Source organism: Hypanus sabinus, chromosome 29 (assembly GCF_030144855.1).
Source record: "Hypanus sabinus isolate sHypSab1 chromosome 29, sHypSab1.hap1, whole genome shotgun sequence".
Taxonomy (NCBI): domain Eukaryota; kingdom Metazoa; phylum Chordata; class Chondrichthyes; order Myliobatiformes; family Dasyatidae; genus Hypanus; species Hypanus sabinus.
This window is the reverse complement of record NC_082734.1, coordinates 27,562,899-27,580,323: the sequence shown is the minus strand read 5'-3', so window position 1 is coordinate 27,580,323 and position 17,425 is coordinate 27,562,899. Positions and strand designations below refer to the sequence as shown.

The 17,425-nt window shown below is 43.3% G+C and overlaps 1 protein-coding gene and 1 non-coding gene across 2 annotated transcripts in view; one reads left to right on the top strand and one right to left on the bottom strand.

Moving 5' to 3' along the window:
* Nucleotides 1-7,794: 7,794 nt before the first annotated feature.
* ube2m (ubiquitin conjugating enzyme E2 M) overlaps nt 7,795-17,425 on the bottom strand; it is a 75,796-nt gene continuing 66,165 nt past the window's right edge. The window contains exons 5-6 of the mRNA XM_059954027.1: nt 17,188-17,251; nt 7,795-10,378 (exon numbers count right to left, since the gene is read on the bottom strand). Of these exons, the coding sequence (XP_059810010.1) occupies nt 10,238-10,378; nt 17,188-17,251 (205 nt within the window). The 3' untranslated portion in view covers nt 7,795-10,237. The remainder of the gene's footprint in view (nt 10,379-17,187; nt 17,252-17,425) is intronic.
* On the top strand, nt 10,768-10,875 carry LOC132383299 (U6 spliceosomal RNA). The gene has a single exon (XR_009508616.1). It is a non-coding gene; the product is annotated as a U6 spliceosomal RNA (small nuclear RNA).

Here is a 17,425-nt window from a genome sequence, read left to right as displayed (position 1 = left end):
AAATCCTCCCCACTATCTACTCCCTTGTAACTGCCACTTCCGATATTACTCTCCAAAAACCCCTGACTGTCTATTACTCACACGCTGTTGTAGCCCTCTTGACTTCCCATCAGACCCAACATCTTACACAGGCACGCCTGAGTCATTATGAGGTAGCTCTCCTCAATAACCCCCTTCTGACCTTCTCCTACTGTTCAATTGTGAACTTAGCGACCTTCCTGAGTTGATCCTGATACCCACCCGTGACGCAATCACTTCTTAACCTCTCCTCGACCATACATACATCCCGCAAAGTCGCTGCTCAGGTTGATAGGGTAGTTAAGAAGGCCTATGGGATGCTAGGCTTCATTAACGGGGGATTGAGTTCAAGAGTAGAGAGGTCATGCTGCAACTCTACAAAACTCTGGTGAGACCGCACTTAGAGTATTGTGTTCAAATCTGGTCACCTCATTATAGGAAGGATGTGGAAGCTATGGAGAGGGTGCAGAGGGGATTTACCGGGATTTTGCCTGGTTTGGAGAACAAGTCATATGAAGCAAGGTTAGCAGAGCTGGGACTTTTCTCTTTGGAATGTAGAAGAATGAGAGGGGACTTGATAGAGGTCTAAAAGATTATGAGGGGCATAGATAGGGTGGATAGTCAGTACCTGTTTCCCAGGGCACCAATAGCAAACACCAGAGGGAATATGTACAAAATTAAGGGAGGGAAGTTTAGGGGAGACATCAGGGGTAAGTTTTTTACGCAGAGGGTTGTGAATGCCTGGAATGACTTGCCAGGGATAATGGTGGAGGCTAAAACATTAGGGGTATTTAAGAGCCTCTTGGACAGGCACATGGATGAAAGAAAAGTGGAAGGTTAAGGGGTAGTGTGGGTTTAGTACTTTTTTTAAGGATTATATGGGTCGGCACAACATGGAGGGCTGAAGGGCCTTACTGTGCTGTAGTGTTCTATGGTTCATGTTCTCTTGTTTGAATCTCCCCTACTCTCAATGGAAAAAGCCTAGCCACGTCAACTCTATCTATCCCCCTCATAATTTTAAATAGCTCTATCAAGTCCCCCCTCATTCTTCTATGCTCCAAAGAATAAAGACCTAACTTGTTCAGCCTTTCTCTGTAACTTAGCTGCTGAAACCTAGGTAACATTCTAGTAAATGTCCTCTGTACTCTCTCTATTTTGTTGACATCTTTTCTATAATTCAGTGACCAGAACTGTACACAATACTCCAAATATGTTAGCAAAATGACGCTGGCCAAGGAGTGCAGTGAGCAACAGGGAAGACGCCCTTGCCAAGTGGTCCATTTGAGTGTATTGAATCACCGCTTGTACATTTCTATAAGTATTGTCTTGTTATTATTGATGTATTTAGCAGATGGGTTGAAGCCTTTCCAACCACCAATAATAAAGCCTCAACTGTGGTAAAATTACCACCGTCAGAGATCATACCGAGGTTTGGAGTGCCTCGACAGATTAGTTCAGAGAGTGGTCCCCACATTGTAGGGAAAATTAACATAGAATTATGTGAAGCATTGCATATTCAGCAACAATTCCATTGTGCCTACCACCCCCAGGCAGCAGGAACTGTAGAAACAGCCAGTGGAACTCTTAAGTCCAAATTAATGTCTGAGACCTCTCTCAATTGGCTAAAGGTCCTGCCCTTAGCTCTATATCACATGGGAATCACACCCTGCCCCATTCAACAACGGGATTATCGGCCACAGAAGTAATTTATGGCCGACACAGACCCACTTGCTCAAGTAGACCTAAATACTATGGGAAAGGAAATGCGAAGATACTGTACTTTCAGCAGTTAACCTTGTCTTTAAAGTTACTCCATTCACTGGTAAAGTACGCCTTCGGACCACCACCATAAGTGACGGATCAAGATTCAGACGACCAGAATGAACCCCCCAAATGGGAGACCTCGTGCTAATCTAGGGCTGGGATCGCCCCAAGCTTGGACCCAGGTGCAAGGGGCCATTCCAGATACTCCTTCAGACACCAACTGCAGTCAAAGTCCAAGGACAAAGTCGCCGGATGCATCTGAGTGATTGAAAATGATGGGCCCGCAAATAACTTAATGACTATCATTGGACTTTCTGTTATTATGGCCACCTTCATGGTTTCAGGCCTTGAGGACAATTTGTTTTATAAAACTCATATACATTTGCATTGTAATCGAACTGTGTGTTACCTGCTTGCCCAGTCAGCAGAGGCTTATTTGTAGCCATCCCTGGGTGGACCCCCCTCGACCTATACACCACAGATACTTCAGATGCCCTTTGCATGGGTCAGAGTGGGCAGTTCAGAAGCGGAACATTAGGAGCTGATAAACAATAGATCTCAGTCCCCTAACTGCACAGGAACCCAGGGAAGAAATGACAGGATTAGCTCTGATCCCATGAGATATCCACTCTGTTTCTCAGGACGGGGATGGGGATGCACTTGCGCTTTGGTCCTCACGAATGCCTCTTGTGCCCAAAGACAATGTGCCCACAGACATTGCCAGCTGGGCAATGGAATATTCTCCTGTATCTGTAATGAGGAAAGGTGATTAAATGTTACTGCAGGAAGGCAGCTCAACTGTGGGCACTGCAACGGAACACATGTCAGCTCCGACTCCCGGTCATACCCCTTTACCGACTACCAATTCAAGGGATCGGGGTCGGGAGATAATTCCAGCCTGGACAGAAGCTAGAAATCTAAGCAGTTTGAGAGTTCCAATTTCAAAGCGGTCAAGTGAAGGAGGGTTTGTGTTTCTTCACAACGGGATTTTCACTATGGCCACCCCGACTCTTCCCGTCCTATTCGCTGTACAGACAATAGGACCACTTACTGTCCCATGCCCACAAAAAGCACATTCCCGCCGCAGAATAGTTACCCGAGCCGTTAGTGAGGAATTTTGTGCGGATTAAGGACCCAGTAACTCCGGGATCTTCCATTGGCTACAGGTTCCTGAGGGCTCTGTCCCTTGGAGGATTGGCGGGGGTAGTAGCAGCGAAGAACCGGAATTACCTCATTTGTGGGTTAACTATCCTGGGAAACGGTACAATGAGGAGACTAGAAGCAATTAATCGGGAATTGGCAGAGTTAAGGCTCTGCACACAACAGCCCAGATATGCAGTAGATCATCAATTGGTCCAACGGGGGTGGGGGAGGGGCGGATTATGCACAATAGTAGGAGACAAATGCATCACCCATTGTAACATAACGAATCATTACATAACCCATGAAATCCAGTCTATTAAGAAACATTGATGATTTCAGGCAAGGTCTTAAGAAAGGGGATGACTGGGTAGGGTGGCTACCGGGAGGATCCTGGGGTTCCTATCTACTGCATGGGCTAGTTATTCTGTTATAATCTTTGTATGTTGTGTATTAATAACTTGCTTAAATACTAGCTAGAAGATAATCACGAGTAAGCTGGCAGCACCCTTCTCAGGCCCCTATTTAGTTGGTTATCATGGAATGATAAAAGGAGGGAATGAGACGTTGAGAGATTAATTTGTCCTGCGGACAGGCAGGAAATTAGATGCTAAACTGCACCGCGGGCTTTCTGGCTTCCTTGTCTTGCATGCAGGGTGTGGCAATCCCCCTGGAAATGCTGAACTAAGGCTAGAGGAACTAGCTGATCGCACACATTGTTCTCGAGTGGCTGGCCTTTACTTCTGCCTTTAGGTGATTGTGCTCTTTGTCAAGTACTATTGAATTGTTAAAGCTTAATTTGTGCTGTGACTTGCAGGAAATTAGATGCTTTTAGGTGATTAAGTGGTCTTTGTCAAGTACTATTGAGACATTAAAGGATTAATTTGTGCTGACGACATACTAGAATTTAGATACTAATCGCACACATTGTCCTTGGGTGGATGACCTTTGCTTCTGTTTTAGGTGCTTAAATGTTCCTTGTCTCGTACTATCATTGTTGCCAGGCATGTGACTGTGGGGGTCGCTAAAAATTGTATCTTTCATACGTGACTGACCGTGGTGTGAAACCCTCTAAAAAGGGAGGACTTTTCCCTTGTTCGGAGCGCATCGCTTGACAGGGCTCCGTAAGCACTGCGCAGTTTGTTAAGCGATCCTCCAAAAGCTTGTACGTGCTTAAATAAAGAATCGTGGCTATCCACGGAAGTTGGTCATTGCATTTATATCAAGTGTGTAAGGATCTCAAGAAAACGAACCGATACAGGCAGATAACAAGGTGCAAGGCGGTAGTGAAAGACAGGTGAACAGTCCATCTAACCATAAACAGAATTCCTCCTATCTCAATACAAAATCCATCATCAGGACCCCCATCAACCAGGATATGCCCACTGCTCATTGCTACCATCAAGGAAGCAGTACTAGAGCATGAAGACAAACACTCAACATTCCGGGAATGGCTAATTCCCCTCCACCATCAGATTTCTGAATGGACAATGAACCCATCTACACTACCCCACTGGCCTGATTTTGGTCTCTTTTTGCACTACTTATTGTAATTTGTGGTTTTTATTATTTATTGCAAAACAACAGATTTCGTAACACGTCAGTAATATTAAACCTGATTTGTTTTATTTTTTCACAACGAAGCCCTGCATCAGGACTGGGGGGGGGGGGGGGCGGGGGGAGGAGATGGTCAGCATAGAGTTAACATTTATCAGACGTCTTGGGTTTAAGGTGAGGAGAAATTTTAAAGATTTGCAAAGCTTTTTTGTTTTGTTTGTTTTCAGCAGGTGAGTGGAACATTGTGCCAGAGGAGATGGTGCAAGCAGATCCAATAGCAACACTGAAGAGGCACAAGATCAGGCAGGGATTGGACAGACATTTGCCATGTGCAGGTAGATAAGGCTATTTTAAATAGTCATGGTCAACAATTACATCAAGGGCTAAGGACATGATGCTCCGCATAAATTAGCAGATCTTCCACTATGCACAAGAGGTTCTGCAGATACTGGAGAAAAGCAACACACATAAAATGCAGGAGGAATTCAGCTGGTCAACCAGCATAATGGGAATGGAAAAAACCTTCTTCAGCATAGGAAAGAAAGGGAGAAGATACCAGAATAAAAAGGTGGGGTAAGGGGGAGTAGTTGGAAAGTGATAGGTGAAGCCAGGTGGTGGAAAAGGCAAAGTGCTGAAGATGAAAGGAGAGGAGAGTGGAACATAGGTTAAAGAGAGGGGGAGGTGATAGGCAACTGAGTAGGGAATAGAAGAGGGGAGCAGGGTATTTATTTTACCCAATGGAGAAATCAATTTTCATGTCATCAGGTTGGAGGATAACCAGACAGAATACAAGGTGTTGCTCCTTTACACTAAGGATTGCCCCATTGTGGCACAAGAGGAGGACATGGACCAACATGTCAGGATGTGAATAGGAATCATAATGGAAATGCTCAGCTACTAGGAAATTCCACTTTTAGCAGATGGAGTGGAGGTGCTCAACAAAGTGGTTGGCGGTTTAAGTTGAATCTCACCCACATGGAGAGGCTGCATCAGGAGCACGGGATTAAATAGACAACCCCAGCAGATTTGGAGTTCCCTCACCTTGAAGGACTATTTGGGGCCCTGAATGCAGGTGAGGGAGGAGGGGAATGGGCAGGTGTAGCACTTTGGCCACGTACAGGATACATGCCAGGAGGAAGATTAGTGTGGAGGATAGTGGAAGATCAGATTTTCCACCATCTGATCTTTGGTCAACCGAGCATTGGAAATAATCCAGCTGCTGGAATCTGAAGCAAAAAAAAATCAATAGTATGAATATTGAATTTTTGACATTCAGATAACCCACACTCCACTCATTTCTCTCCACTCTGCCCCTCACCCAATTTCATTCCTATCCCCTACTTGGCTCCATCTACTAATCACACACACCTACTAGTTCTCCTACTCCCTTTTCTCCCTTGCACAAAACCCTGAAGTTCCACCTCAGTCTTGGTCTCCCTCCTACCACGATAATAGTTGAACAATCCTAAAGTAGCTATTAAATTTATTCATAGCATTGAAACAGGCCCATCTAGCCTACACTGAAGTGTTATTCTGCCTATTCCCATCGTCCCTCATGTGGACCATAACCCTCCATATCCCTCTAATCAATGTACTTACCTTAAATGTTGGAATGAAACCCACATCCACCACTTCTGCTGACAGCTCATACCACTCTCATCATCCTGAGTGAAGGAGTACCCTTAAATATTTCACCTTTCTTCCTTATCCTGTGACTCTACTTCTAGTTTCACCCAATCTCAGCTGAAAAAACATGTTTGCATTTACCCTATCTATATCCCTCATAATTTTGTATAACTCTATTAAATTTCCTCTCATTCTCTTACACTCCAGGGAATAAAGTCATAAACTATTCAACCTTTTCCTATAATTCAGATCCTCAAGTCCCAGCTACATCCTTGTAAATTTTTTCTGTACTCTCCTGTAGGTAGGATATGATTATATAGATTATGTAGGTAGGAGGTAACAGAACTGCATTTGTTGTCTCACCATTTTAAACTTCTCCCCACCCCTTCCAATTGTGTGTGCCTCACATCTTTAAGTGCTAATGGGCCAACATTCACATTAAAGCACAGGGTTCAAATAACAATCACACTAGAATACTCTGCCCACCATCAGCCCCAAAACCAGAATCCAGCAGAATAAAAATCACTCAGCAATTTCTCCTCACACACAAGCATGCACTGTTCTCTTGTTGGGAGAATTATCCTACAAACTAATCAAACAGCCTGACCTTGTAGCCAATATCCCAGGTTCCTCATCGTAGTTTATAGACACAAGGAACATGACAGTAACCTGGAATTTTACTGGGACTCATTAATCTGTTAAATTAACTCATTAACTGAATTAAAATTACTCTCTCCCTGCAAGATCCCAGGAGTGATACAGTACTTTCTAATTTAGTTAATTAATATTAATAAAATTAATCTAACAATAATAGAACAAAAAAATTTTCCAACCATTTTAAATCTAGAACTCGGCAAAGCTGTGTGGCAATATTTTCATTAATCATTTCTGTATTTCCCCAGACCCCATCATTTCCTTGCCCTAATATGAGGACCATAATTGTATGCTGTAATAGCTGTGACTAGATCTTCTACAGCTCACGACTGAATTTGGTGATGCTCCAAACCTCAGTAATATTTCATATGCCTTCCTATCCAATTCTCAGTGGATGTGTGCAGTAAGATAACTCTGTTCCCCTACACTGACCAATATCTTAACTTTTACTGAGTTCCTTTGTCTTGTTTCTCCAGCAAGACACCCTCCCCAAAAAATCTACTTTCTCCTACCTATCTGAGCATCCATTGAAACCTTAATCACAAAAAGAACTTCAGACCATTTCTCACTGTTACACTAATTTCCACCCATGTATCACAGCAATTCTGACATCTAATCTAATGAAACTTCCAGCTACCTGGGCTCTACTCTGTATTTCCAACATCTCCCAGCCCCCCTCCCCTAAACCACTGTATCACTCATCTTTAAGCCGTTCTACTTTGGCCAAGCTTCTGGCTATCTGTTCCAACATCTCCATACAAGTATTAACATCAAATATTAGCTGTTGAAACTCTTCCAAGTTATTTTTCCATTTCTTGCAAGTTAGGACACAGACTGTTATAAAAAAGGTTATAAAAAGGTTATAAAAAAGGTTTCTGCAGATGAGGGCGAACTTGTACCTTAAATAAAGACATTTTAAATACTCCTAACCTTTATCTGAGAGATGTGGATCAAAGCTGCACTTTCATTAACAAGTACTCCTTTTGTAAATCTATTGTGTTAGCAATTTGAAAATCCTCAAAAATTGCAACAGTGAACCTGGAATAGTCAACTGCATTTTTTTTAATTGAAATACAGTACATTCTCCTCAAGCATGAACATAGTGTGCCAATGTGCAGGTGGTATGAATAAAAACACAAGTTAAAGAGGTACAATCTTACCAAAGAATCATAAATCTGTACTTTTTGTTTTGGAGAATCTGTGATTTTTTTTCTCATATTACGTGAAAATAAACCAGACTCCCTATGTAGCATCATTACAACAGAATATTCTCTCTCCCCCTCAGTATAAACATATAACCCCATGCATTACACATGATAGAGTGGATCACAGGCCTGTTCTTCTTAAGAAAACCAAGATTCCTTCAGGAGGAGAGAAACAATGTGGTGGATTCCTTTGGTGCTGATCAATGGGCATTTTACATTGTTCTAGATCCCTGCTGTTCCGGTTGAGTGAGACAGATCAAACGCCCAACAGAATTAAATTAGTAACCACAGAATAGCCAAGAGCGGTCACATGCACAGCAATATGCATCAACATCTTCCTTGAGATTTGTCAGTAACACTCAAAATACGGGACAGGCAGGGGCTCTGCTAAGCATATGGAAGAATTCCTGCAACAGCACACTGAAAAATAGTACAGGGCCCAAATACACAGAAAGCCCAGGAGGAAGATTTGGCAGCAAACAGGTCTCCAAGCTAAAGGCAAAAAGAACTCAAGGCGATTCTGATGTGACATGGATTCCAGATTCAGGCAGCACCCAGAATTGTAATGGGAGTCAGAAATTTCTGGTTAAAGTCACACTATGGACATGGAGCAATTCAAGCAGAGGAAGACATTGTGCAAAGAGTAAAGTTGTTTTAATCTGTCTCCCTGCTTCACATCACTCATACAGTTCATGTGGTAAGTGCTGTTAAGAAGATCCAGGGTAAAACTAGTGTTGCAACACTGCCATTCCTTCAATGGCTTTTGCTCTTCTTGCTACAGCACAGTTCCCAAATTTACTGATTGAACGTCGCCTTTCAACCTGGTGGGTGAGTGACACCACTTCCGTGTCCTTTGGGAAGCCTGACTGATTTCTCTCCTCCTCCACTTGCATCCCTAACACCTCCAAACAGAAACCGGGGCTTTCAATCCAGCATTCTTCCCAACTGCTTTCACGGCATGAGCCCCCCCCCCCCCCCCGAGCTAAACGGGATGTCCCTGGTCCAGTTATGGCACAATGCCAGACAAAAGTGGGAGATAAATGTGGGGGGGGGTAGGGGGGAAGAGACACACACAAGTTAGTTGATTAGGCTGTTGGAGTTAAATTGATAGGCAGAATAATAGGCAGGAGCAATTACATTTAATGGGATAATTCAATGTAACTGAGTTTTTTTTATTACTTTCAAGATAAGACTGCGGTCGGTAAAAATTAAACATCACAGACTAGGTAAGAATCTTTTAAATTAAAACCAAACCATGAGCTAGTTTAAAACAGATCAGATGCAAACACCAACATCAGAATAACTCGGTGATATGAAAGCAGGTGCATTCACGACCAGCATGACTAAAATATCCAGCTACATCAGCACTCGTTATTGATGAGCAGCCCCTGCTCTGCATCATGCTGCACAGACATGCACCCTATGGAGAGGGTTGGCTCAACGCTGGTTATATTTACAGAAGAACGTAATGGCTTCAGCACTGCATGAGCTGTAATGGCAAGAGAACACACTGGACCAAGCTAAGCAAGGCTCTCACGTTGGCTGGGAAGATTGGGAGCCCGTAGCTTGTGGTCACTTATACGGAGAGGAATCTATACCTTTAGCAACAATGTACTACACGGTCAAGGAAATAACCTACTGCACAAATAAAAATGGGAGGGAACGTTTCATTTTAAAAAATAACTATACAACTTAATGAACAGGCAAACATTCAAAACAGGCGGGACACAGCATTAGAGTAAATGTCTCTTTCGCTCCGGATCCATCTGGCACCTTCCTCCTCTGCTGGAGCGAGGCAATGGCATCCTGCATATGCTTTCACCTACACAAAAGTCAACAGAGGCGACAGAACAGTGGGGGCATGGGTGGGGAGCAGTGGCCGAGAGGGTCAATGGGCCAAAAATTTTCTAGAGCCATTTAAGAAATGTTTATTAACAAAGACGCCAGCACTCCTCGTGAAATACATTTACAATTAGTTTAATTGTGGGGGGGTGGGGGTAGGGAGGAGGCAGTGGTCAGGGGCCAAAATCTAGTTCAAACTTCCTGGCATGCTCTAGAGCTATGACAACAATCAAGCAGTCCTTTTTTTTTAAAATAAAAATTCCAATTCCATTTCTTCCTGTGACATTATGCTGAGGGGTGCTGAGAAATGCCTCCTCATCCACTCTATGCCCTCCTGGTTTCGGTCGAGTTTATTTTAATGTTTGTTTATATGTTTAAGTATGTCAGATTCTCTCTCTCTCTCTGTGGCTTCAGTTTGTGCGCTCTGAGCCCTATTTAAGGCATCGCTCGAAGTAAGTGGAACCAATGTAGCCGCCTCGCATGGATCGCTGCACATTCTGTTCAAAGAGGCGTCTGTTGTTCTGAAGAACCTCTGCTGCTTCCTTATTCAGGGGGTCCTCAGGGTTAGGTTCCTGAGAGCAAGAGATAGAGAGAGGGGAAGGGAAGAAATGAGATTTAAATATTACAACAGCTTTGCCCATAGAAATTCCAAGGTCATTAAAACCCCCGCCCAGTCTGATAGGAAACTAAACAACATCATAGATGAAATAAACACAGGAGATGCTGGAAACACTAGCCAAGTCACGTTAAAGAGTTATAGAGAATGAAAAGAGACACTTCAGCCCAACTCACTCAAGCTAAATCAGGTGCCTTCTTCAGCTAGTCCTATACACCTGGGCTATGCTCCTTTTTTTGGTTCTTTTATTTCCTGAGAACCTCAATTATCTGTGACATTAAAAATCTCCATCTCTGCCCCATATCCTTACTATCTTTTGGGTAAAAACGCAATCTCAGATTTCAAATGCTCACTTCGGCAGCACATATAACTAAAACTGGAAGGATATAGAGAAAATTAGCACGGCCCCCGTACAAGGATGACAAGTAAATCTGCAAAGTATTCCATATTTTTGTTAAGACGACAGATGGCATATTGGCTTTCGTTAGCCAGAGGACGGAATTCAAAAACCGCTAGGTAATGCTACAATTCCATAAAATTATGGATAGACCACACTTGGAATATTGTGTTCAATTTCTATCATCTCATTATAGGAAGGATGTGGAGGCTTTAGAGAAGAATCTGCAGAGATTTACCAGGATGCTGCCTGGACTGAAGGGCATGTTTTGTGAGGACATGTTGAGCAAGATGGGGCTTTTCCCTTTGGAGTGAAGGAGGATGAAAGGTGACTTGATGGAAGTGTACTAGATAGTAAGCAGCGTAGATAGATAGATAGATATTTCCAAGATGAGCTAGTTAGTGGCTTGGAAGGGGCACCTGCAGCCTGTAGAATTCTGTCACCAAGCTACCCTCATCTTCATTGGGGATAGATGTCGAATTATGAGGTGCTGCTGGAGCAGCCACTGTGTGCTAGTGGTAGAGGGAATGAATGTTTGTGGGCATTAAATGCCATAAAGTTCTGGTGACCCTAAGGATAGTTGCTCTAAAGGAGTTTTGATACTCGCAAAGGTGGCTCATTATAGATAACATTGCGTTCATAGCTGTTTTTATTATGCCATCCATCTGACTGGCGGCCTTCCTCTCTTCCGTTGTCCTTCCACCTTGCCAAGCCTGATATCCTTTCCCAGAGAGCTGTTTCTTCGCATGATGTGCCCAAAGAGCGACAGGTGGAGACGTCATTTAATTTTGGTTTGATCTAGTTGAGGACAGATTTGTTTCTTCTGTAAGACGTCCACGAGATGCATAGTATTTTTCTCCAGCACCATAGTTCAAAGACATCTATATGCTTCCTATCATCCTTCTTTACCATCCAACTTTCACATCCATATAATGTTGTTGAGAACACCATCACCTGCCAAGTTGAATCTTTGTACATGGAGACAGATTCCTGTTTCCAAGGATCTTCTCTAAATCCTCCATGACTGCTTTACTAAGGACGCTTCTTCACTGGATTTCTTGACTGCGTACTGCTTCGGTGTTAAAGACTGATCCAAGTAAATTGTAACCGTCAACCACTTCAATATGTCTCCATCGAGATTGAAAACGGTTGTGCTGCCAGTAGTCAAAATCTTAGCCTTCTTCAGATTAAGGTGCAGACCCATCTTGAGCCTATGTTGATTTGCTTGGCAGTTGCTTCAAGGTCTTCTTTGTTTTCAGCCAGTATTGTCGTGTCATCAGCATAACAAAGGTTATTGATGATTCTGCCACCAATTCTCACCCCCGAGTCTCCGCGTATACTGCTTCTCTGGAGATTTGTTCAGTGTAGAAATTAAATGGGCAGGGGGAGCGAATACAGCTTTGATGTACCCCTTAGCAGATGCTGAACCACTCTGTTTCTCCTTGTTCCGTTTGAATTGCTGCTTCTTGATTGATATAAAGATTGCACATGAGGATGATCAAAAGTTCCGGTACAGCCACGTCTTAATGTGATCCACAGTTAGACAAGATCGACGCAGTCTAAGGCCTTGCTTTTGTCAATCAAGCACATATAGATGTCCATCTAGTGTTCTTTTGTCTCCTTGAGAATCCATCTCACATCTGCAATGATGTCTCTTGTTCACCTTCCTTTCCTGAAATCTGCTTGCACTTCAGGAAGCTCCCGCTCTAAATAGGTTTCAGGTCTTTTCTGAATGATCTTTAGTAAAATGTTGCCGATGTGCAGAATGGAGGCAGTTGTACAATCATTTCCACACTCTGCTGGATCACCTTTCTTCAACATTAGTAAAAACACTGATTTCCTCCATTCACTTGGCCATGACATTGCCTTCCAGATCAGCTGACAGAGCATCGTCAGTATTGAAACAGCCGCATCTCTTTGTTGTGGTATTCCAATTGGAATTCCATCAACGCCCAGTACTTGGTTCTTTGGTGGGGCTTTTAATGCCACTTTAATTTCATCCTTCATCACCGTTGCTCCTGATTGTAAGATCTAAGATGATACTCCCGATCCAGTTGATCTTTCTGACATAATGACTCTCAGGAATCTTTCCATTGCTGTTTGATCTTCTCAGATTCATTGAGCATAGCATCCTGTGCATCTTTCAGCATTCCCGTGAGAGGCTGGAATTTTCTCTTCAGATCTCGTAGCTTTAAGACTGACCTTGTCCTTTTTTTATTTTCCATTTCTACTTCTTAACATTATTATTGTAGTTTTGTCTCGCCTAGCGGAACACTGGAAAGCTCAATTGAGAACTGCGACTGCTACCCTTTCCCCGTACCCTTCTCTTCTTTCCTGTGCAATTTTCAGAGTTTTTTCACTCATCCATTTTGGTCTCTTCTGCGTTTGCCCCTTATACAGAGTCTTTCACACACTTCGTGTACAGCATTCTTGATACTTTCCCACAATCCCTCTGATGTCCTATCAGTTGTGTTTGGAGCAGCAAAATGATGAATGTTTAGGGTGTCAATAATGTGGGCAGATATGGCCTAGATGAGGTTGAGCTTCCCAAGTTTTGCTGAGCTATACTCATCCAGGTAATCATAGAGTACTTCCAATATCCCTACCAGATGAGGGAAAGGCTGGGGGAAACTAGGCAAATAACTATAGCCAAAGTAAATCATCCTGAAGTGTCTCACAATAACCAGACATGTCTGCTGGGCTACAACTGACACATTGGCTATTTCAGTTCTGGATGCAGTTGATATATTTTGCAGTAACTAGTGAATCTGAAACAGACCCATATGTAGAAACTCATAGCTAGTTACTAGCAAGAGTTTTACATCAGAACAACTTGAGAGCTCAGGAAGCTCCATCTACCACTGGGAGACCTCAGCTGCTAGTGGAATCGTGTCACGTGAGCAGTTACGATTGACAAAATGTGGAAAATTTAATACACATTTTGCAGAGAAAGGAAGGAAGAAAGAAAGAAAAAACTGTAACCAAATTATGTTCACCAGCGCTGGCCTGATGACCAGGCTCAACCCGAAATATGGGAGAGAAATTTGGGTCAGGCCAGGCTTGATAGGAGATTGGAAGTGCTGTGGCTTGGGCAAGTCAGTCATCTGCTGAACATTTCAGCCAGCACTTTCCCTTAGAATTCTCCAGACAAGAGGGTTCATACCACTGGTTGGGTAGGATCAGATATGGAAAGTCTTTGGCCATGGGCTAGCTTAATTAGCCTTGGTTAATTTAGCTCCAGTGTCACTATACAGAACTGAAGTTTTACCCATCCAATCTATGAAAACCCAACACCACTCCATTGGCATTCAATGCTGTTGTTCAATCCCAGAGGTAATTTGGTGTTGTTCAGCATAGGTCCCAAATCAGACCACTAAGGACATGCTCTGCTCTGTACATGCAATGAATGGGAACAGAAAGATCATATAAACAGGAGAAGGGCTTTCAGCTCTGGTCTGTTCTGTCCAGCCACTCCACTCCCCGAGATCACAGCCAGCTTGTGAACTAATTCTATATACCTTGGCTAACAAACATCTCTTCAGTACACATTTGAAAACTCGTGTACTGACATCCAGTGCCATTCTAAGACTGCTAAAACTCTCCAGCAATTTTGAGACAATTGAGGCTGCACAACAATCTAGTTTGCTGCTGATGTAGAATATTCTTTCAAATAATACTTAAAAGTTACTTCCCCATTCTTAGAAAAGAGTATAAACACTAGAGAATCTGCAGTTTCAAGCTCCTGGCTGTCAACATCTCTGAAGATCTCTCCTTGATGCAATTTCAAAGAAGGCACTCCAACAGCTAACTCAGAGTCTGAGGAGATTTTGTATGTCAACAAAGACATTTGCCAAATTTTTATAGATGGACTGCAGGGAGCATCCTAACTGGTTGCATCATCGTTTTGAAGAAGCAAGAAAAAGCTGCAGAAGGTTGTTTAGCCTCATCGTGGGCACAACCCTCTCCACCATCAAGGACCTACAGTAGGTGATGCCTCAAGTAAGCAGCATCCATTCTCCATGACCATCAAGGACATGCCCTTTTCTCATTACTAATCAGGAGCTTGAAGACACAGATTCAAATTTTTAGTAGCTTCTTCCACTCCACCATCAGATACCTAAACGGTCCTTGAACCCTTCAGCACTACTGATGAAGGGAAAGGTAAACTTAAGTAGAGGGACAGGTAGATGGGGGAATGGATTAAGGGGTATGATTAGCTTATGATCAATTGTCTTATAGGTACCTTATGTTATTGAGTAGTCAGAAAGCTTTACCCGGCAACAGGTGACGCACTAGGCATTGTTCTTGAAAAGTGCTAAGCATAACTAAATATGGGTATGGTATGACTGAAGGGGCATCTCATGGCTTAACTAAATATGGGACAGAACGTTCGAGAGAAGGGGGAAGTGTCGGGGGAGGTGCCAATATGACGAAGTTGTATCTATGCTAGTCTTGGCAGAAATAATTATAACTAACCAATAATGATTTTACATCTAATTGTACCTTAGCATGTGATCGAAACTATTCTAAAACTGTATTAACTCGTGTAATTATAATATTTCCTGTAACGATCAATGTAATAAATTGTGTGGAATTGTGTTTGGGGGAGGGCAGTGTCCGGACTGGCTCTTTTGGAGATCAGCCCGTAACTTCCCCCTTAGCATGCTATGAATAAAAAGTGAAGTTTGACGAAGTATCACTTGTTTTATGGTCTTATTGAATTCGTGGTACCTTGTGTTATTGCATCAGGTCGATCCGCCTTTGACGCTACCTCACTATTTTGCTCGCTTTTTGAACCACAACATATATTTTTATGTTTCTCATAGTAACTTATATATTTCATGTATTGAACTCTACTGCTCCTGCAGAACAAGTTTCTCAATAATGTGTCTGTGACAGTAATCCCAATTCTGATATGCTGGATGGGGACAGAGGCCTGAATAAGGTTGGAGAATAAGGGAAAAAGTACAAAAGCTGGCAGGTGATAGGTGAAGAAGGTGGGTGGGTGGGGATGTAGAAGCCGGGAAGAGATATGTGAACGAGAAAATAACTGAAGAAATCTGATAGGAGAGGGCAGCAGACCATGGGAGAAAAGGAAGGAGGAGGGGAAACTGAGAAGAGAAGTGGTAAGAGGGGATCCTGAATGGGGAATGGAAAAAGAGGAACGGGTGGGAGAAATTACTGGAAATTGGAGAAATCGATGTTCATGCCATCAGGTCGGAGGCTACCCAGATGTTGCTCCTCCTTCCCGAGTGTGACCTCATCATGGCTGTAGACATGCTGGAATGGGAATGGGAGGGAAAACTGAAATGGGTGGCCACTGGGAGATCCTGTCTTTCTTGGTGGACGGGAGCCTGGGATACAATAAATGACCTTGACATTCCACTGCAAGTAAGAAGATCGCCTCACCCAGGAGGGTACTGCATGGTTAAGAGAAAGGTGTAGGGGCAGGTGTAGTACTTTCCATGCTTGCAGAAGGACATGCCAGGAGGGAGGTCACTGGGGAGGGATGACTGAACAAGGGAGTCACAGACAGTGAAAGAAAGTGGAGAGAGGGGGGAGGAAAGATGTGCTTAGTGGTAGGAGCCCATTGTAGAGGGTGAAAGTTAGGGAGAACGATCTGACAATTACAGAGCCTGGTGGCGTGGGAGGCAATCACAAGAGAAATCTAAGGTTGACAATGTTGTTAAGGTGTATGGTGTGTTGGCATTCATCAGCCGTGGGATTGGGTTCAAGAGCCCTGGGGTAATGTTACAGCTATAAAAGACCTTGGTCAGACCCCACTTGGAGTACTGTGTTCAGTTCTGATCACCTCACTACATGAAGGATGTGGATACCTTACAGGGAGCGCAGAGGAGATTTACAAGGATGTTGCCTGGATTGGAGGGCGTACCTTATGAGAATACGTTGAGTGTACTTGGCTTTTTCTCCTTGGAGCAACTGAGGGTAAGAGGTAACCTGATCGAGGTGTAGAAGATGATGAAGATGAAGGGCATAATTTTAAGGTGCTTGGAAATAGGTACTGAGGGGATGCCGGGGGTAAGTTTTACACAGAGAGTAGCGGATGTGTGGAATGCACTGCCGGCAGCGGTGATGGAAGCAGATAAAATAGGTCCTTTAAGAGCTTCTTAGGTACATGGAGCTTAGAAAAATTGAGGACTCTGCGCTAGGGAAATTCTAGGCAGTCTCTAGAGTAGGTAATATGGTTAGCACAACATTGTGGGCTGAAGGGCATATAAATGTGCTGTAAATTTCAATGTTCTATATTCTGTGTTCTCACCATGACACGATAGCAGGAGGATGGGGTAAGGGCACATGTGTGGGAAATGGAGGGGTGCAGCATCGATGGTGGTCCTTTGTCCACTTACCAAAAACAGGTACTGCAGCCCATAAATTATAGAGTTTATCGTTAATACGGGTTTCCAGTCCTCTCTGTGCAAGAAAACATGAGAATTAAAGAGTCAGGTAGTGTTTACACAATCACACAGCAAGTAACCTGTCTCAGTCAGAAGCAGAGTAATTCTGTTATACAGCACCAATTACTGAATAAATTACAACTCTCTTAGAGACATGAAACATTTGCTGTTCAAACGGGAGCAGTGGGAC